This window comes from Leptidea sinapis, chromosome 2, assembly GCF_905404315.1.
Source record: "Leptidea sinapis chromosome 2, ilLepSina1.1, whole genome shotgun sequence".
Taxonomy (NCBI): Eukaryota; Metazoa; Arthropoda; class Insecta; order Lepidoptera; family Pieridae; genus Leptidea; species Leptidea sinapis.
In genome coordinates this window covers 8,959,580-8,983,162 of record NC_066266.1, presented here as the reverse complement: position 1 = coordinate 8,983,162, position 23,583 = coordinate 8,959,580, and the positions used below count along the sequence as shown (strand labels likewise).

The 23,583-nt window shown below is 35.5% G+C and overlaps 1 protein-coding gene across 1 annotated transcript; it reads left to right on the top strand.

Moving 5' to 3' along the window:
• The first annotated feature begins 2,669 nt into the window (after positions 1 to 2,669).
• On the top strand, positions 2,670 to 23,087 carry LOC126976148 (leukocyte elastase inhibitor-like). Its single transcript, XM_050824355.1, has 7 exons — positions 2,670 to 2,835; positions 12,579 to 12,856; positions 13,918 to 14,131; positions 16,010 to 16,221; positions 17,293 to 17,478; positions 20,063 to 20,342; positions 23,004 to 23,087. The coding sequence occupies exons 1-7, from the start codon at positions 2,814 to 2,816 to the stop codon at positions 23,063 to 23,065; spliced, it is 1,254 nt and encodes a 417-aa protein (XP_050680312.1). The 5' UTR covers positions 2,670 to 2,813; the 3' UTR covers positions 23,066 to 23,087.
• The last annotated feature ends 496 nt before the right edge of the window (positions 23,088 to 23,583 follow it).

Genomic DNA, 23,583 nt, shown 5'->3' with positions numbered 1-23,583 from the left:
ACCTTGACCCTGGTGTCCTGGAAGAGCGGCAACATAGCACACAAGAGGCAAATCGGTTTCTATTTCTCTTCTTGTAAAAAAGCTCTTAATAAATTGAAATGAAATGAAATGAAATTTTATTTGCAGGAAACATTGTACTTAAGATGTTAACATAATTAGCAAAGAAATGTAAATTAACCCAGAATAATGTACTCAGTGCGCTTAAAGTTTTCACTACAAAATTCTTAGGCAAACAGACAAAAGCGCAATTGTAGTGCCGTTCAGAATTTTTGGGTTTTTCTCGAATCCTGAGTGGCATTGCATTGTAATGGGCAGGACGTATCAAATACCATCAGCTGAACGTCCTGCTCGTCTCGCCCCCTTATTATCATTTAAAAAAAGGCAAGAGGCTCAAGTAATGGGGGCTGGTAACCGCCAATGTACTTCAGCAAAACCAGGGGTTAAGAAATGCGTTGCAGATCTTTAAGATGGGAGAATGCGCTTTTCTTGAAGTATGGACTATGCCCTAAGCCTTATCGGTTCGCGAAGACAGCAGCTGGTGTAGGGCAAGAAATGCCACACATCAGTGTTGCGGGTGGTATTTAACATTTTGACGTAATGTCCATTGCTGGATTTCGGCCACTGGTGTCAATTCAAAAAGCAGCTCCTCTGAGCACTGAGAACCCACATCTCTACGCAACGCCAAAGAATCAAGCTGATCGGAGATGATTTGATCGTTTCAAGCCGGTATTAGTTTTAAGCGGTCATGAAGCTGGTACTGGGGAGAGCCCGCCCAGAGGTGAAAACAGTACTCCATGTGACGCCAAATTTGCGCCTTATATACCTAGGTGCAGGCGGTGGTAGTAGTACTTGTAGTCGGTTACTATCTCCCCTTACTGAGTACTCCAAGCTTTTAGAAGGCCAGTTTGGGCTTCTCTTCTAAGTGGCCACGGAACTGAACGTCGCTCGATATATCAACGCCAATGCCGATATAAGCTGTGGTAGTTAGGGGAGTGATCTTGTATCGAGGAGATACGAAAATGGGATACTTTTGTGCGGTGAACGCATAAACTTGTGTTTGCTTAGGTTTGAATTGAATTAAATTTTGTGGGCCCCATTCCGAGACTTTGCAAAGCATAGTCCCGATTTTAGACACAAGTTTGTTCCGGATCTCGTCGACGCTATTCCGGGATGAAGTATCTACCTACATAATATGATAAATTTTTTGGCCTGTACTTCCCCGGGGCATAAAAATAATAGGGAAGTTCCAGGCCCAATGGTGTGGTAAGCATTGCATTTACCAGTTTGAGGAACTTTTGCGCAAGATACTGACAAAATTATGTATACTACAACGGCGCATTTTTCTGCTGTAAAGCATTAATGTGAAAGCATCACTGTGGTTCAGTCTGAAGGGTGCCGTAGCTAGTGAAATTACTAGGCAAATGAGACTTAACATCTTATGTCTCAAGGTGACGAGCGCAATATTTGTACCACTCAGAATTTTTGGGCAGGGCAGGGCGAATCAATTACCATCAGCTGAACGTCCTGCTCGTCTCGTGACTTATTGTAATTAATAAAGATAATGAAAAAAAAATACAGGGAAGTTAATTTTCTAGGCATTAAGGCCCCATTATTTGAAAAAAATTTTTTTTTTGTTATTTATAACAAACAAAAAGAACAATTTCATCATAGCTATAACTGCGCTCGATTCCTCAGTGGCGCGCTCTCATCTATATGAAATAAAAAAGCATTTTTGTTTTACCATTATAAGAGGCAAGAATAGTATGTAATTGTGTTCGTATTTATAATAAGTTACCGAGTAGCATAAAAAATTTAAATTCTAGATTATTCAAGAATAAGCTATATAGTTGGCTAAATGATTATAATTTTTATAGTATTAAGGAATTTATGGAAATGAAATTCTGATTATATTCATTGTGTTTAAATATCTACATGCTAGGAATACTGCTGGCAAAACATGTAAGCTCTTATTATTTATTTAAATTTAAACACCATTGTATACTGTTTTGTTTGTCTGAATGTTTTTTGCAAATAAATATATTATTATTATTTTCTCAAAATTGTTTCCTTTACAATTCTTTTTGATGTCATTACCAGTATAGTAGATACTACTACGACTTCGGAAACAAATAGCGCTCTGATGAAAAAGAAGGGGCGCAAGAAACTCTCCCAGCATTATTGCGCTCTTTTTAAAAAAAATATACAATATTGTACTGTCATTGCTATTGCTATAAAATTATCATAATCCCAGGCTGTCCGATCACTGTTCAGATTCAGCTGTGGAGTAATAGGATTTACGACAGAGCCGTTTTTTAATAAATCATTTAAATTTATTTATAATGCCTGAACAGTGGCAGTGGCTTTATTATAAAAGCTATTATGTATCTTATGAAGCCTACTAGAATTAGTTACAAGCAATCCCTTATTTCCAGTGTTATAATAATGAGAATCACAATTAAGAGCAAAATAATATAACATGAAAATGAATCCTCATAAAGAGCTCCCACAAAATGTCAATGTAAACATGTTTGAATTGCTCGTCTAGAAACACTTCCAATAAGCGACAATCCAACGTTTATACCATAAATTACACTGCAATTTCCCACTGTTGACGTAATTTTAACAAACCGGTCCATCTTTAGTTCCGTCAATCGTCATCGAGTTGATTTCGAGTTATTCCTTTCGTTCACGACTCAAACTCAAGGCCCACGTTTGTTTACAAATTACGAGCGCCGACCGTCACTTAAAGTCAGACAAGAGTGGACAATGCACGTATAAATTTGACTCCATAGTAAAGTGATACTTTGACCAACATGGATTTAATTTTCTGCATCGGTAAGTTATCAATACAATAAATTGCTAATGATAAAATGTCATCTTCATATCACCTACGCATAAAATCTAAGGAATTGATCGAAGTTTTTGTTTTGTATCGGGAAACACAATATTACTGTTCACTTTAATTATTTGGACAATCGAATAAAATAAAAAACCGCATTATTTAAATATTAAAATATGCCGAAACCATTTTACCTCAGCAACTAACCTCAAATATTATTGTGTGGCAGGTAGTGTCATCACCACTTTTGTCGAGTTTCTCTTACTGACCGTACTTCCTAGAACTGTCGTTCGTGTCAGGTCTCGACTTAAGTAACTTAATATAATATAAAAAAATCTCAAATTTATCTCTGGTGTATCGAAATATTTAACAAAGTGCATATGTCTGTAAAGTTTTGTAATTTAATATTTAGTAATCTTCTGAGAATTCACATTTCGATTACATATTTACAACTAAATTAACAATGTCTTAACTAAAGTAATTCCATTGTTAGCTCCGTAAATAACGCTCTTATTATAAATAATCTTAAGAGGAAAAATACAAACAAGAAGCGTTCCGTTCTCAACAATTTCTTCCTTCAAAAATTAACCAATCTATACATATAAATAAAATTGTAGAGCCTGTTTGTTATATTGACATAACCATTTTTTACAATTTTGTCTGTCTGTGTGTTTTATAAAAAAATGTAAATATCTGGACCGATTTTGACGGGACTTTTATTGGCAGTTAGCTCTGAAATAGCGGGACCGATTTTGACGAGACTTTTATTGGCAGGTAGCTGATGTAATAAGGAGTAACTTAGGCTACGTTTATTTTAGAAAAATTCTTTTATTATAGAAAAATAAAGTAATTTTGCAATGTCCAAGAAACGGTCTAACTCAAAAAATAATTTATATGGCAAAACAACGTCTGCCGGGTCAGCTAGTCATTACTAAATTCTGGAAACTGAAACCGAATGCAATAGACTTGTGTCGCACTCTTTTGTTTTTTTCGTTTATTGTTGTAGGATTATATGATTAAGCCGTTTAAAGTACTCTAGCAAAACAGAGAGACACAGATAATGATAAATATTCTCGTACAAATTATTCTAGAAACTCATTTGTAAATCGTTCATACAGTTATTGCAATAAAACTCATTGTGACGTAGATATATTTTATTTAACCTTAATTAGATATAAGAAAGAAGTTGGCAAAATTATATTTTGATTAAAATAAAAATAATTGTAGTTCACTGTTATATTATGTATAATTGTCTGTAAAAACTTAGTAGCATCATCATCATCACCAGCCGGAAGACGTCCACTGCTGGACAAAGTCCTCACCCAGATTTCCACGACGATCGGTCCTGCGCTGCCCTCATCCAACGTATTCCGGCGATTTTGCTAAAATGGCCACAATGCTAATTCTTAAACAGTCCCAGCACAACTATTTGAACAGTTTCTCTGCCGGATCAAGTTTTATAAGAGTAGTAGTAATTTTGAAAAGTTCATTTATTCTTGTAATCCATTGGAAAATATATAATATATAACATTATGATTTCAATTCGATAGTTAAATCAGAAACAATAAGTTCAGAAAACACTTTGTAGTAGTAAGATCCATTTTATCTTACACAAGGTCTGACCTTATCATTGCGAAGGTAATTTAGACAATACGATAAACTGGTTTTCTTGGCGATTATGCCGGTATCGTTTTTCTTTTGTTTTATACTGGAATATAATTTGATTAGATCATTGATATTACGAGCTTTAAAGTGAGGCCCCTTTTGTTCCTTACAATTACGACATGTTATGTTTCTCACAGTAGTTTTTTTTTGATTTTTAGGTTACAAGGCACTTATGAGTTTGAATTCGACCTCGGATTGTCAATCGAGAGAAAAAGTAATAAGTGTGGGGAATTATTTTTCGCTTTCCGTCGTTTCTTTGGGAGGCAGTAAAAATCTCATTTACCGGCTTAATTATATATAATAAATAGAATTAATAATAATCTTCGTGTGTGAGTCTGATTCGCGATTCATTGGTTTTTAAATAATGTAAGAAACCGTTTTTTGCGCATGTCATGCCTGCAAATAACATAATACTGTCTTTTTGTATAACAGTAAGGGACGAGACGAGCAGGACGTTCAACTGATGGTTATTGATACGCCGTGCCCATTACAATGCAGTGCCGCTCAGTATTCCTGAGAAACCCAAAAATTCTGAGCGGCACTACACAGTCTCATTTGCCCAGTAATTCCACTGCGCCTTTCAGACCGAAACACAGTAATGCTAGCTTTCCGACCAGCGCGCCTCTATAGGCGCCGTTGTGGTACCCATTATCTAGCCGGCAGCCTGTGCAAAGAAGCCTCCCACTGTGTAATCGATGTCCAGTCGCTATTAATCCGGATCTGGCCAAAGCGTTCGACACAGTATCTGTTCCTATCCTTATAAGCTTGATCACCTCGGAATTACATTTTTTCATTTGGTACAATATAATGTACACTCTTATAAAAAAAAACTAGCTGACCCAGCAAATGTTGTACTGCCATATAAAGTATTCTCCTCTCCTTCTTAATTTAGTACTCCTTATTAAATTTTGAATTTCATATTGTTAAAAACAATTAAATTATTAATTTTAATTTATTTTGCAGCAATGCGCTATAGAAATATTTAACTTATACGATATCCACAGCACTAATGTTGCACAATACGGCAGCTGTATAGCTACAGATATACTGCTATAAGCATTTCGGTGACGCGAACTCACGAGAATTCCCATCCAAAGTGTCTAACTACGTGTATTTTTTTTCATTATTTATTTATCGCGTGCGCCAGTCATGATCATTTCATGAAAGAACTTCCCTTATAATAAATATTTTTCATCATTTAACCATAAAATTTGCAACTCGTTTCATATTACATTTAAACTGACACATTGACACACACTCATATATTTATACAACACACACACTCACACTCACAAATACACTCATAATTTATACAGAGGTATATACATTTAGAAAAAGTTTAGATCTGCATTGTAATCGTTATTAGTTTGCCCTCTTTACTATGTATCCCACCTTACACCTTAGGGAGATGGGAATGGCTGAAAACCAGCGCTGCATGAAAATATTATTTCAAGCAGCATAAGCTGAGCCTACTCCCTTTTGTCTTAATGTATGTTTGTAATAAGCTGATATTGTGTACTTAAATTAAGTTCAAGGCAATAAATTATATTATTATTATTATCATGTGGGTGACGCAAAAACCATAAGATTGTTGATGGTGATGAAGATTTGATTTGATGATTTCAAAAAGTGCCCAACGCAGCTAAATAAGTTTTCAGTTTAAAGATTAAGCTGTAAACACTAAAAACTCAATCAGAATTATATCTTCAAATGTATAAAATAATATATTTAAACACAAGGTATTTAATTTATCATCGCGAATAACCTCTTCAACTGGTTGTACCAGGAAAACACCTTGGTATTAGATTAAAGACGAAGTAATTTGCGAGACATAATAGCTTACACACATTGTCGGCTTTGGTACGGCCGGACTATCAGACGGTCCGGTGGGCGTGGGTAGGCGCCTCGCACCGATTAATCCAACTTCGTATTCGGTATGGTCCGGACGGTAATAATAATAATAATTTTGTGCGATGGACGATGGACCTATCATCGAAAAAATTAAAAAAAAATATTATAATTAATTCTTGATTTGTTTAGACAATTTGACTTGTGTAGTAGATGTTGTTCGTTTCCTTATTATGTTAGATCATAGAATGATTGTTTTAAAATTTGTACTAATTTTATATAACTATTTCACACATATTTTCGCATGCGGTATTCACCTTAAAAGGTAATATATTTAGTAATAAGACCTTTGAAACTTAGCATGATTATAAATGTAAAATTGTTATTACCAGTGGGAGGCTCGTTTGCACTGGATGCCAAATTATAGGTACTACAAGGGTGCCTTTCTCTGCGGTGAAGCAGTAATGTGTAAGCATTACTGTGTTTCAGTCTGAAGGGCGCTGTGGCTAGTGAAATTACTTGGCAAATGAGACTTGATATCTTATGTCTGAAAGCTGATGGGCCTAGTTGTAGTGCCGCTCAGAATTTTTTAGTTTTTCATTTATCCCGAGCGGCTCTGCATTGTTATTGGCAGGGCGTATCAATTACCATCAGCTGAACGCCCTGCTCGTCTCGTCCTTAATTTTTATTATAAAAAAACCACTAGTGAATCTAAATATATAAATATGGTCCGGTATCGGACCGCGTCCGTACCAAATCCGACCATGTGTTCAGGCTTTAAAACTCGTCTGGATTATCAGAATGATCTCTAGGTGCATAACCGACTTGTATGTCTATAGTTGTTCATTGAACACGTGATGAATATGTGACGATAAAATAATTATTATCATGAAGGAATGTCAAGTAACGATCGCTTAGTAACTTCTATGATTAATTATGAGTGTTATACATTTAAATAAAATACTTTTTAAATGATTAAAACGCGTGTAATTGTATTTTTACATTAGGTGTTTGAGTAAAAAATATATATTATACATAATAAAAATTTTAATCCTATAAAAAGTATTTTATTTAAATATCGATCGCTTATTTTAAGCACAGGTTAAGCTATAATGTGTGTATATATATAAAATTCTCGTGTAACAATGCTAGTTGATATACTCCTGCAACACGTCTTGATACATTTTTATAAAATTTCATATGTAAAGTTGGTCGAAATCTATTTTTTATACCACAAACATTTTTTATTGCAATTTTTTTTATACTAATATATATGACAATACAACGGTTGCCGGACCAGCTATTATATTATACCATAATAATGTTGACACACTTTATCTGCCCCAAATTATGATTGAAGAGGAAATAGTACTCTAGTCCTTTCGCGAAATTCGACCTGCCTAACTGGATTTGTTGCCCTAGGTAGACGTACTCGTCGACAATTTCGAGAGTACAGTTCCCAATTGTTATGGGAGTAGGTGCATGGACATTTGACATGATCTTCGTCTTGTCCATGTTCACTTTGAGACCTACTCCGTGGGAAGCTATATAAGTAATGAGGCCATCGAGAATTTGGCTTAAGTCTTCCATGGTCTCTGCCATAATTACGATATCGTCTACGTATCGAAGGTGAGTGATGTATTCGCCGTTGATGTTAATGCCCAGTCCGTTCCAGTCCAGAAGCTTAAAGACATCTTCCAACGCAGCGGTGAACAGCTTGGGCGATATGACATCGCCTTGTCTGACTGCCCGCTGTAGTTGTATAGGCTTCGAGATCTGATCCTGGAGACGGACTGACGTGGTGGCGTTTCCATACAAACACTTCAACGCTTCGATATATAGGTAATCAATGTACAATGCACCTCTGGAGAGACTGAAGCTCCGCCCAGGTCCTCTCGGTTTGGCCTCTCATCAAGGCCAAAAACGCCAAGCTTAGTGGCTGATTATACTCCTCTGTCTTCTGTATTACCTGCAGCAGCGTATGTATGTGGTCTATGGTGCTAAAGCCTTTTCGGAATCCGGTGTTTTCGGGAGGCTGGAAGTGTTAATGCAATGCAATGACGCTGGATTGTTATTTGAACTCAAAATTTTTTACGGTATCGCATTTAGCCCATTAATTTAACTAGCTCCTGCGTTCTTCAAATCGAAAGAAAAATTCTTGCATTTGCCCTTGTTTCACGGCAGAAAAGACGTCACTATAATAAAACCCACTAATAAAAATTGGTTGTGAGTACAATTGGTTTACGGACGATAATTTTACGTGAACACATTATAAGAAAATATCTTTTTATACGATCGTTTACATGAGTCATAATTTTATGGAAAAAGACGAATAGACGAGCGTACGGGTCACCTGGTGTTAAGTGATCACAGCCGACCACATTCTCTTACAACACCAAAGGAACCACAGAGGCCTTTCCGGCCTTTAAGGAAGCTTTTTTTGAAGGTACCCATGTCGTACCGTCCCGGAAACATCGCACAAGGAAGCTCATTCCACAGCTTTGTCGTACGTGGATGAAAGCTCCTTGAAAAGCACACATAATTATTTTTAGTCTAAATTGTAACAAAACTTATTATTACTGCGCTCGCTGACTCATGCTATTCTTTTTTAATAATCAATGAACAAGATGCGTCTCAAGCAGAACACTTACGTCGATCGTGCCTCTCTACTGCTTTTTCCGCTTAAACGTGACACTTTTTCGTACGTGCAGCTTGCGTTTATCTCAATAATATATTCTATTAATATTATAAATGCGAAAGTTTGTAAGAATGTCTGGATGTATGGATGTAGTTTTGTTACTCTTTCACGCAAGAACTACTGAATGGATTTTAATGAAACTTTACAATAATATAGCTTACACATCAGAATAACATATATGCTATAATTTATAAAGACATAGTGTGATTTATCCAAAATAATACTATAAGTAAGTAGGAAAAAAATCTGCAATCTGCGAGCTATTCATGCGTGCACTGCGAAAAACTGTAGGAGTTACAAATATATACAAATAAAATTTGAAAGCAAAATTTTATGGACGATATGGGATTCGAACCCACGAGCTCTGGCGTTCCGTGCGAGTGCTCTGCCAACTGAGCTAACCGTTCGAGTGACGTGTCGTCATAAAATCTTGTATGCTTTGTTCCACTCTCAGGTTGTGACTTCATCTACAGGATCTCCTTACAGTTGTGTGTAAGCCATTATCGCCAATAGAGTGAACCATAAATACTCCTACTAATATTATAAACGTGATAGTTTGCAAGAATGTATGAATATATATTTTACACTCTTTCACGGAAAAACTTCTGAATGGATTTTAATGAATAAAACGATAAATGTTAATTAAGTAGCAAAAAATCTGCGAGCTATTCATGCAATTAGCTGTAGGAGTTACGCATATACATCCTATTAATATTACAAATGCGAAAGTTTCTAAGAATGTATGCATGTTTGTTTGTTACTCTTGCACGCAAAAACTACTGAATGGATTTTGATGAAACTTTACAGTAATATAGCTTATACATCAGAATATATTATAGGCATGTTGATAAAGATTTTGTGTGAATTATCCAAAATATAAGGATGAGTGTCAAGTAAGTAAGAAAAAAACATGCCTTCTGCGATATTTGGAGTAACACATAATATATATTTATAACCTAGGTCCTAAAGAATCATTAAGAGAAAAATTTAAAGAAATAAACATTTTGACTGTTGCTTCTCAATACATTTTTGATAATGTTTTGTATGTTTCATAAGCACATTGAGGAATTTTCTAGAAACTGTGACATTCATAATGTTAACACGAGGAACAAACATAAACTTGTTATGCCTACTACTCGGTTGGGTCGAGTTAGTAAGTCTTTTGTTGGGCGATGTATATGCTTCTACAATATGATCCCAGAAAATGTACAAAACAAATGTGTTACGAAATTTAAAAGAATTGTTAAAAAACGTTAGTGTGGGAAAGGTTATTATAGCATAAACGATTTTCTTAATGACACCACGGACTGGGAATAAAGCGAACACCCTCAGGCTCTTTGATCATAAACGTTTATTGTACGATATTACATTGTAATCCATATTTAATATTAAAAAAAAGCCCGCTGAGTTTCTTGCGCTCATTCTTCTCAGGTCTGAGGCAGTCTCTTTTGAATGGGTGGTAGATTTTGACGTTCAATAAGTGATTTTAAATCCTATTTCGAATAGAAATATTTGAATTTGAATTTGACTATAATGGAAATGGTTAATCTTAAATAGTCCTACAAAAAAGCCCGGGACAGCATAAATCTTTCTTTTATGTGTCAAGTCATTATCCCCAAAATAGTTATGAAACTAGAAATAGAATAAAAATTGATTTATTTATTATATATATTATATATATTTCTATCAAAATATATACTTTTATCTCATCTTTTATTTAAAGTAACCAAATATTTGAATAGTTATGACGATGACGTCAACCAAGTGCGCGATATTTTGGTGCGGTCCGGTGGTGGGCGCTGGGACGGGCTTGCGGGCTACCGGATGGTTGTGGACTGAGGAGAAATTAATTTCGAACGCCTGAAGTTCCAATTAAGAGTTGAATTTTTAATGACTATCAACAAATCCCAGGGTCAAACCTTACAAGAAGCACACATACATTTGCGCAAGTCATGTTTTTCCCACAATCGCAAAATCTGCATATTTATTCTCACAAAAATAAATGATTTAACATAGTTTAAAGGAGTAAAAAAAAGTGTGCCAAAACTCCATAGAAAGAAGCGTAATTGGAGTTCGGAGACGAGACAAAGTTACGTTAGAAAACATAAAGAGTCAGACAAAATTCAAAAACGCACACAAGCTCTGTCAAAAGCAAAAGTGGAAATGGACTGGACACATTCTGAGGGAAGAGAAAGAGAAATGGACAAAAACCGTTACAGAATGGTATCCAAGAGACGGGAAACGAAGGAAAGGTAGACAGATTAGAAGGTGGGAGGACGATTTTAAAAGAATAGCAGGACCGGACTGGATGAGAGTAGCCAGAGACCGAATAAGGTGGAAGTCTTTAGAGGAGGCCTTTGTCGAGAGACAAATTACTAGTTAAGATAATTTAAGTTTTATTTATAAGAAAAAAAAATTAAGTCACTAGTAATAATAAAGGCTATTTTATTTTTATTTTATTTTTAAAGGAGTAAATTGCAGTAGCTACCTATAACTTTTACATTACCAATACATCTGTACATATATATCCTTACAAACTATAGCGTTAAAAATACATATTAGTGAGAACATCATAAAAATACTTTACTCGTCAATAATAACGTCATGCCATGCAAAAACAACGATGCTCGTGCGGCGAACGATAATTAATCTTAACGATAATATAATTATTATATAGGTCAATCGAGATGTAAAATATTATAATTATAGGTATGTACATCTTAAATGACATTGGCATACATACTTATATCGCTTAAACACAACGGAAATATACACGAACATTGCACAAATTGAAATAGCCCGGATAACATCCCGCTTATTTGAACGGAACGATACTGGCAATAGTAGAAAAATTTAAATATTTAGGTCATTTTGTCACTAGTACTTTCGTTAGAGTAACGGCCGTTGCCGATGCTAAAATGCAGTCTTTCTCTTACTTGAGATAAAAATTGTAAGTATCGTTGACATTCGTTTCGTGACGTTTCCAAGTAAACTTATCGACGTATTTGCTAAGGAAGTCGCTAGATATTCCCAATACAAGGGTCCTAAGATAAATTACTGAGAAGTCTCAACCACTAAAAAATGTGTATGTAATCTTTTGAAATAAACGAAATTTATTTAATTTTTAATTTATTATTACCGACGGTAACTCATCTTAATTATTTAGATCCACCTGTCTGTCAATACCATACGTATAGCTTACCAGCGATTTTTGTATCGAAATTGCAATTCACGCGTCCCAATATAAGGCGATAAGAATGACTTATCGTGTAAATTGGGACAGCTTCAGATTATTGACAGATAATTACTGACAGTAGAAGGCAGTAATTTATCTCTGTAAGCGACCACGTCGTTGACATAGAGAGAGAAAGGCGAAGTTTAGCCGTAAGATTTAATATGATTTGATGATATAAGAAGATTTAAGCAGTGTAGTGAAAATGTTAAAAAGCTTATGATTACCACATATTGTCAGTCTTTTTATTCAGTTTATTGTATGTTAAGATTTTAATATGTTCCCACTAATTACAGGTGTTTTCCTCGTAAGCATAAAAGACATACACTGCATCGATGGTAGACAAGCTGAGCTATCTCGCTTCAATTTCTTCGACATAGACCTGCTAAAATATGCTGCCGAAGACCGCGAAGGCAACGTGATGGTATCACCAGCAAGCATTAAGTCAACGCTGGCGATGCTACTAGAAGGTGCTGGTGGGATTACTGAAACGGAGTTACGAAGCGCCTTGAGGCTGTCGCCATTCAAAGACGAATTTAGGGAGCAGTTGAATACATACTTATCTTTGCTACAGGTATTTGTAAACTTATGTTTATCAACGCTCCTGTGATTCCTCTGGTGTTGCAAGAGAATGATCACTTTACTAAAAAAACTAGCATTATAAATTCGACACTGAAATTTCGTACATACGTCAGGATACATATAAATGTATAGATATTTTTTGTTAGATTAATTATATTATTATAAGTTTAGATTATTTATATGTAAATAGATTGTAACAGCTATGAAAACTTCGAAAAAAATAACGGCTAGTATATATATACCCCCTTATTCATAATAGTCTGCTAACTTAAAGCATTGCTAATTCTCACTCTGTCTTCTTCTATTGACCTAAGTCAGAATGAGAAAAAACACTCCTTAGCGGCTGTTTAAAGTTAGCGGACCATTATGAATAAGGGGGATAGCCTCTAATTTTGAACAACGCAAGCACACTAAAACAAAGTGATTAACGTATTGCGAGTGTAAGACGTAGCTGTCATGCACACTACAGTAATAAACCTGGCCTGTGTTACAGAGATTAAAATTTCACTCTCATAATTTTTTCATAACGCGCCTAAAGAAGTATAACTTCAATAAATAATAATAATAAAACAATTATTTATTTCAGGCATACCTTCCATATAAAAAATGTTAATTGCTGGTCCATATGTCATTCTCTAGAACAGGAGCTGCTTGTGGTGACTGGTTGGTCCTTTGGTCACAGTTTGCATTTTTTCCTGATAAATTGTGCATATTAAAAGATTTTTTTATTTTAATCAGAATTGCAAACTATATGTTAGGAAGTGTGTGGCACTTCCTAATATATAGTTTGCAATGAAATGCTTAAATAAAAATATATTTTTATGATAATAAGGGACGAGACGAGCAGGACGTTTAGTCGATGGTAATTGATACCTCCTGCCCATTACAATGCAGTCCCGCTCAGGATTCATGAACAACCCAAAATTCTGAACGACACTACAACTGCTCGTCACCTTGAGATATATATTACACTAGCTACGCGCCCTTCAGACCGATACACAGTATATATATGTATATGTATAATATGTTATAATTAATATAAATATATTTCAGGTAAACACTCCTGGAGTGAAAATAAGTAATGCAAATGGAGTATTCGTGTCCAAGAAATTGAAGTTACATAAACACTTTGTCAGCACTTTGAGCAAATTATACTTCGCTGATATTCAAGAGATTGATTTCAGTAACCCATTCAATGCTTCTGACATTATAAATAGATGGGTCGGACAAAATACTAAAGGACTTATAACAGATATCATACAACCTGGTACGAAATTTAAAGAATATACTTATAAATAAGTTTCTTTTGAGATAAAGTAACGTGACGATTTATAGCCTAAACGCATGATCGGACTTGGTATGGCTGAACCATCGGACGAGTGTGGACCATTAAGGAGGTAGGCACCCACCGTGCCGTCTGATTGTCCGGTTGTACCAAATCCGGCCATCATAGGTTATCACGAGCTATTACTATCCGCAAATCGGCGACTATGACGCGCCTATATTGCGTGGTGAAGTGAGCAAATAATCTTGCCGTCCCAGCTCCTCAAGGTATCTAATCAAACCTCTGATTCAAATTTAAATATTTTCATTTAAAATAGGATGTGACATCACTTATTGAAAGTCAGAAACTACCACCCATTCCAAAATGAATGCCTCAGACCTGAGAAGAACGGGCGCAACAAACTCAGCTGGCTTTTTTTTAAATACCTTTACAAAGTAATATTGTACAATTAAACTTATTATTTAATAGCCTGAGGGTGGTCACTCCATTCCCAATCTGTGGTATCATTAAGAAAGTCTTTATGTTATACCTACCTTTTACGTTACCTTTACCACACAAACGTTTTTTAACAATTCTTTTGAATAACGTAATACTTTTGTTTTGAACATTTTCTGGGATCTTGTTGTAGAAGCATATACATCGCCCCACAAAAGACTTACCAACTCGACTTAGCAGACTAGAAGGCATTATAAGTTTATGTCTGTTTCTGGTGTAAACATTATGAACATACATCACATTATCAAGAATATATTGAGAAGCAACAGTCAAGATATTAATTTCTTTGATGTCACCCATGACCTCGGGAAGAGTCCCTGATGACCCCAGGTGTTTGGCCCGGTATGTGGCTCCATTCAGGCTCTGCACAGTGGGCTGACGGTGACTATACTAAACAGAAGCTTGTTAATAGGGGCCAGCATCATCCGACCATCATAAATTATAATATGTTTTTTTAGAATCTAGTTATATTAATTTACGCCACAAGTTAGGATAACATCCCCACCATCTGGATGTGTAGCGGTCCTCCACAGTGCGGTTTTCAAGGAGCTTTCCTAAACGTTCTAAAAAGCTGCGGAATTAACTTCCTTGTGCGGTTTTTCCGGGACGATACGACATGGGTACCTTCAAAAAATCGTGTACACTTGCCTTAAAGGTCGGCAACGCTCCTGTGATTCCTCTGGTGTTGCAAGAGAATAAGGGGTGGCGGTGAATACTTAACACCAGGTGACCCGTACGCTCGTTTGTCCTCCTTTTCAATAAAAAGAACGGTTATAACTAGAGTGTATTTTCGGTATTCTAAGCAAATTCAAGTAATGCCGCTCAGGTTCTTGATTGAACCCAAAATTGCTAGTATATTCATGCTATTGATAGCTGTCAAAATTAAAATAAAAAATAGTTCCTCGTGCTATTTTACGTTTGTAGAAAAAACAATATTATAATAAAAAAGGTATTAAACATAACCAATGAAAATATTATTGTACCGCAGAATTTAGTTAAATAACGTGTAATTAATAACATATATCATTAAATTATATTATATATTTAGAGATTTTTTTTATTTTATAACGTGTATATAAACTGAAATTATACATTGAAACTTATTTAATTCTCGTCCGATGGTTGTGGTTCAGTAGATATATGAGTTACAAGAGGCTTGGTATCTGAAGTATGATACAAATGGTCTAGTTGACCAGCTAACATCAGGGTGTCGAATTTTCGTGACGGTGTGCGCGCGCATCGTTAAAATTCACCCTGATAATTTTTTCCTAATGAGCCAATCGAAGTACAACTTCAAAAGTCCTTTATACTTTATAAAGAATATTTATTTTCGCATCTGTTTTTATTTTTTTTACTGATTTTTAGCACAGCTGAGTCCAAAGTCGGAGATGATAATTGCGAACGCTCTGTACTTCAAGGGCTTATGGGCTCGTGGTTTCAATCCTCGTTACACCAGGAGTGGCTGCTTCCACCGCCAGGGTTCATGTCTGAATGTCGCCATGATGGAGTTGCATTCGGAACTAAACTATGCTTATGTGGACAACTTGCGAGCTCATGCTTTGGAATTGCAATACCAGGTAAAAGGCATTAAAGGCATTTTTTCTCATAATTTATTCCTTTAGAATTCCACCCGCAAGATTTTTTTATTATGAAAAGACAACTTCTGTCAGATTAGCTAGTCACTATATATATTTTATAAAAATCAAAGTCTTCCGCCTCGTCTGTCTGTCTGCCTGTTCGCGATGAGAATCGGACAACATCTATTTTTCATCCCCCTAAATCTTAAGGGTGGTAACACGAATATTTTTTTTAAATTTTTGACATTATTTTTTTAAATTTGTTTGATTATGAGTCAGCATTACAAATACATACAATTTCAAATTTTCACCCATCTACGATCAACAGTTACTTTTGTATCGCGATTTTAATATCGGCAATACAACGTTTGCTGGGTCAGCTAGTATTTTTATAAAATCAATAATTTCCGATGGCTTTAGACTACATAATCCGACTATTTAGGTACATCATTTTTTTACTATTGGCAGAACGTCTGTTGGGTCAGCTAGTATAAGTATAATCGTAATGTATCACTTGCCATTTAATGACGCCGACCCCGATCTTATGTCACTGAGCCCGTCATTTCTAATCAAAGAATCGAAATAATTGTAAAAACTATTTACTACACGGCCACATTATCTTCTCGAACCTCGCTGGAACTTGAAGCCTCCTCCCTTTCCCCTTTCACCCCCTCGCGCTTTCATCACGTTTAGGTACATGTCGAGATATTTTCCGGCAATCACTGATTTGGATTATAAGTTTTCATTGTTACGTTTTAACTTTTTTCGTTAATAGTTCTGTAGTTTCTGTTGTTCTGTGTCGCTGTAATAGTACTGCCTGAAAATAAATACTTTTTTACTTAAGATTTAGAGCTTTGACCTAGATTCTTTCATTGGTTTTTCATCATTATGATCAGCATCACAACACAACACCTTTATCTATAATACTGAACAAACAAATAGTTGTTTATTTATTATTAATAATATCCTAGTGATGCTTGTTTTGCACACCGTAACAGAGCAACGACGTGACGTCATCGACATGAGGTCCAGAGATAACCGGGTAGTACATGATAATTATTTATTCCTCAGGGTGGAGAGTACTCAATGATTCTCCTAGTGCCACTGGATTTCGAAGGGTGTGCACAGCTGGTTCGGGACTTGCCTTACATGAGCTTACCGCAAATAAGTATTCTACTTGAGCCCACAGACATAAGGCTTATCATGCCGAAGTTTACAGTCGAATTCAACGACAACGTGGCCGGACCATTGAGGAACGTAAGTCAATACATGTTAACTTATTTATTAATACGACTTATCATTTATCTTACGATTTATCGGATACCGACTAGTTTCGAACCATTCAAAGGTCCTTCATCAAGGTGAGTGTGGTGGGCTCGCGATAACGTCCCGCAGGGGTGGGACAGACGCCTTAAAGTGACGTTTTCAAAAGACTATAGTGCCATCTGTTAGTTGGCCCGAAAATGAAAGCATTGTCAGCTGTCACTCGCTTTTTAAAACCTTTCAACTTTTCTTTATTTGCGTCACTGCTCATAAAATGGCGGCTACTTCTAGCGTTTGCGCATGTATGTAGCTCTCGTGCTCCATTTTGCATATTTACACTACTAAATCTATCCTTTGTGTTTTATATTGTGACTAAATTAAATAAATAACTCTACGCGCAATTTCAACATGGTAAAAAATTGCAATACCTACATTAAAAAGTAGAGTTAGTTATTTAATTGCATCACAACAAAATTAATTTTAGAATTTCGAGCTTATATATAGTTATTTTCGGGGCCAATCTCCAGATGGCGCTAGTTTTCAAATAGACAGCGCATGCGTTGAGAGGGCTCTCTTTTTATTATTATACTCTTTGACGTCCCCGTCTCATACTGCGGACTTGTGCTCGTAGTGCGCGGCTGGACAGGGCGGGGGGAGCGGGGAGCACACTGATACTGTGGTGTCACTATTGGTGTCCACGGGTGCACAAAATGTACTCACAATGTCCACTACGTCATCATTGGCAATATGGGTCTTATTGCGAGATGCGTTTAATAACACGGGTTTCCATTTAGTAAGTAACAATACATGTTACTTCTTGGTAGAAGTTATGGTCCTCCAATTACCACAGTCCTGACAATCTTCCTCGCATCCAATATCCCATTTTTAATAGATGAGGAACACAAACGTGCTTACGGGTCACCTGATGTTAAGTGATCACCGCCATCCATATTCTTTTTAACACCAGAGGAATCACAGGAACATTACGTGCTTATTTTTTGAAGGTAATATCGTATCGTACTGAAAACACCGCACAAGGAAGCTCATTCCGCAGCTTGGTTGTACGTAGAAAAAGGTTTCTGGAAAACCGCACTGTGGAGGAAGACCAGACACTTAGATACTTTTAATATCTTTCACTACAACATGAACGGACTTTAAATTCGCGCGATTTTAGGTGTGACTTCACGCCGTGAAATTCCCGTTAAATCGTGTCTCTCTACACTCGCAATATATAACTAGACTGTATACAATTTGTTATGTTTTTTTTAAGTGATAACCCTCAATTTTGGGATTAATAACATAAATAAAATTTTAAGAACGATGCGGGACTCGAACCCGCGACTTCTCGCGTTCCATGCGAGCGCTCTTCCACTGATCCAACCGATCGAGTGACGTTCGTTGATAAATCTTGTATGTCTTGTTTGACTCTCAGGTTGTGGCTTCATCTATAAGATCTACTTTACAGTTCATAACCTGCTCAATATTTGCATATTAGGAGAGCGACATCATCAGTTGAAGAGCGCTCGCACGGAACGCGAGAGATCTTGGGTTTGAAGCCCGTATTTTATTTGTGTAACTAGACCATACTAATATTAGAATAGCTTGTGGGTATTAAAATGTTTGAAGAAGATTCAAAAATTGAAGGAGATATATAAATTGTTTCTAACCCACGCTTCAAGAATTAGTTTTAGTTATGACGACCAGTTTTACGATAAACGGGTTTTGTAATATCATACGGTCAAATGCAAGGTCAATCCTTTACGATTTTGAAACAATATGCACTTTGGATTCCCAAACGAATCTACTTAAGATATACTTTGGGTCAAGCAAAGTTTTTATTCTTTTAAATTTTGATTTTGTATAGATATTGAAAAACAATAAACAATTAGACTCTGTCTGGAGCAAAACGCCGCCTACGCGTCTATTAGGCAGAGTTTTCGTGCAGTTGTGTTTCGACCGCGCTTTGAATGCATCGCCACGCTATGAAAAAACTGTCCAAATAACATCATATCCAAACTTAAAAAGGATGTATATAGTGGGCTTTTGTTTGACGCCTATATAATTAAGCCGTTAGATTTTAGAAGCGCTTTTTGAAGTACTCTAGCAACATTGACGTTCAATTAGGAACTAGACTCCCAATCGCCTATTAAAAAGTGGTCAAAAATGTCCGAGCGGCGTTGTATATACGTATACATTAAATTTTACAGAAAATATTTATTCAAATTAACACTTTTTTTCGTGGCAAAATCAAAATGTATTGTTAAGCGGTAGACGGACGCGAATACGAGGCTAGAATATTTTGTTTTTGCAATTGAAATGTAATTATTTAGCAAAATGATTAAAAATTTCAAGTACGACACTCCACTCTTTTCAAGTGTGGATAATATATACTGTTTTTTGGATTGACTTTCACTGAACACTTTATCATTGCGTGGCGTTGTATTCAAAGCGCGGTCGAAACACAACTGAATGAAAACTCTGACTAATAGACGCGTAGGCAGAGTTTTGTTTCAGACAATTTTGGGCGTGATTGTGAGTCTAGATGATTGTTGTTGAAATTGATAATTTAATATTTTAGATGCGTGTAGTCTCCCTCTTTACGAAGAACGCCAACCTCTCTGGGATGTATGAAGGAGGGGCACCACAAGTCGACAGTATCATTCATAGAGTCCACATGACGGTGGATGAACAGGGCACCGTGGCTGCAGCAGCTTCATCGGCTATGGTCATACCACTGATAGGTGCTGAGGTTCAACTCAGGGTGGACAGACCATTCGTGTTCTTCATCAGAAATAATAAGCTGGGTCAAGTCCTCTTTGAAGGAAAGATTGATGAGCCGAATATTGTGGAAGATATTGGTAAGTGGGATAAATATTCAAAAGAACAATACAATAATATCGTTTCCTACTAATATCAAGGAATATACAATGTACAAGTACAATTTGGACCGCAATGACCTTTAATATGCTTTGCTTTTTTTATGTTTCTCCATTTTTAAAAGAACCCTGGGAGGGAAGGTGACGAACAAAGCTTGCGCGTGCGACATTGATCGCTTGTGATCACTCGTGAGTCCCTACTGGATAGCCACGCTGGCGGGGCCGCCACGCGTACTCACTTTTTCGATACATATTTGAAACATATATAGATAAAATAGAATCATTGCAAACAAGATTTTAAAACTACTTGTAAATAAAAAGACAAACAATCAATGTAAAGGAGATTATTCTAAACTATATAAAATATGTAAAATTTTACCGGCTAGCTTGAAACATAAATATCTTCTACTTGTAAAGAACTATAGTAAACAGGATCATTTCACTAATTTGGTGCAACATAAGACTGGCACAAGGTCATTGTCCAAAGGTAAATTTGAAATACTCATGGTACAAAATTACTATGGAGATAGAACATTAAAAAAACGAGTTCCATACTTACTCAACCGAGGACATAAGACGTGAGCCTAGACTTGTTAAATTTAAAAGTTTATTAAAAAAATACTCGTTAAATACGTTATAACCATTTATGTAAATTAATTGTATCAATAACTTACTTAATAATTTATAGGCTATGTTTATGTAAAGCGCGTTACCTGCAGTTAAGCTGCGTAAGCAGTTTTGCGGGGCATGGTGAAAAATAAATTGTAACTTTCATGAATAAATATATTACATACATACTTACACGGGGAGTGAGACAGACCTGCTAATATTAAATGCGAACTTTTGTTAGTGTATGTTTATTTGATAGTTCGTCTTTTTATAACTGATACCCTCAATTATCATTTAGCCTAAATAAGTACAAGTAAGCCAAGTAGGTATTTCATCCCGAAAAAATGAAGTTTTCGCATAAGATAACCAAGCAATTAAAATGTATTTACTACTCTTTAAAACTTAAAAGGCTTGACCGATTTTGATTGGATTGGTGTGGAAGTAGCTGACACACTTACTTACACACAGGGCCGGATTTAAACTTAATGCCGCCCCTGGGCACCGGAAAAAAATCCGCCCGAATACTGGAATTTTATATATACTTATAGCTTAAGTATATACTTTATTTTTCAAAACTAAAATAACTAATTTATTGCAGAAACTTTATTATATGTAATATATTCTAAAAACATGAATAAATATTTTTTTTTTCTAACAATTATAAATTTGGCACTAAGGGTAAACTCAAAATTATATTACATCAATTTATTCACAGACAAACACGTCTGACTTTTTGAATTGCGAATTGGTCGATTAAACAAAATTAATTAATTATTATAATGAGCAATCTTGATAAGACAAAATAAATTTTTTCACTTTCAAAATTTTGCCACCCTAAAAAATTTGCCGCCCTGGGCACTTGCCCCACCTGCTCCTAGTGTAAATCCACCGCTGCTTACACATAGGCCATTTATTATCCCGACAAAATGTGATATTCCTGTGGAATCAGCAAGGAATCCTACTAATATTATCTATGGAGGTAACTAATAACCAGCTGGATTAACACATAGGCTATTTATTATTCCGACAAAATGTGGTATTCCTGTGGGAAGTGCATTGAGTAATACTAATCCTGGTATTTATAATATGTAAACAAAAAAGTTAAGATAAACTTAAATTGCAATTCCGACTACCACGAAAAAGTGTTTTCATTTTTTGGGTTAATATATATGGCACTACAATGGCAATCCCTATGACACTCAAACATAATGTGGGTTTGTAACAGAATTTTCAAAATCGGTTTAGTACTCGTAGATCCAGAGACTACCCCCTACAACCCCACAAACTGTACCTCTTTTCAAAGTCAAAATCAATAAATAAACTTTATTAAATTAGGCTTAAATTGTCAATATAAATATTTCTTTTAAATTACTGAATCAACCATATGTTCGGAAAAAATAGAGATCGGAAGGAGAAATATAAGTATTCAATTAAAAGCATTTTACAATGGCTGAAATATACATAAAATAATTAAGATTAAACTGTATAAATATAACTTATCATATATTTGATGCATCTAGCTTTAGAGCTTGAATTCATTGTTTGTGTAAGGATGCTTCGTGAACATGATGGTCGCGAATACTGTCGTAATAATTAGTAATCGGATCCAAGAAAGTATTTTTTATATAAGTATAGATTAATTTGAAGTGAAAACTTCTTTTGCATCGTTGTATTTTGAAAGTCGATGAAACGAAAAAGCGCGACAGTAAAAAGAGACAGACGCAAAAATTCATAAGATTTAACGTGGAAGAAAATGAGATAGGATGCATACAGTTTTTTGGTACCAGGCGATCATAGTTGAAGAAGAGATTGTCATATATATGACACGAGTTAATATATTCTGAGGTCATAGACATCAGGAGAACATAAATATGGTAGCGGTGATAGTAATGTCTTCCTCGGTTGAAATCATGTGTACCAGGACATGTGTACGCACGCATTTTTTTTAAATTTCTCAATCATGTTTGCCACTAAAAGTTTAATTTAGATTTAATAAAAATCAGTATAAATTAATTAAATGAATTTGTTTTACAGTTCCAACACAGAGTAAGACGAAGCCTTCAAATGAGAGAAGATATTCAAATAAATTCTTTTGAAAATAAACACGTAATAGAATAACCATGTATTTTTATTGCTTGCCTTATGAGATGTATGCGTTCATAAATTTTTATAATAATAGCAATACCACACTGTTATTGTTTTATTGTCGTTAAGATTTACGGCCTCACAAATATACTTGGTATAAAGTTATAAGTTCCTGGGAACAAACCAAGAATATTTAAAATGTTTACAAATGGAAATTTTACTTACGATTGGTCTATTTGGACGTATAACGTTTCCCGTGTTTATTTGCAAGGCTGCCTGACATTCGGAAAACTTCAGAATTATCATTGCATTGACAGTGTTGTCAACGATATAGTCAACATTTTGTATAGTCTTGGTTTATTCTCAGTTATAACTTTATACCAGGGTTAGTTGTATGGCGGTTAGGGTTTAATAGGATTTAAAAGTGATGGTAATTGATACGCCCTGCCCATTACAATACAGTGCCACTCAGGATTCTTGAGAAACGCAAAATTCTGAGCGGCACTCCAATTGCGCTCATCACCTTGAG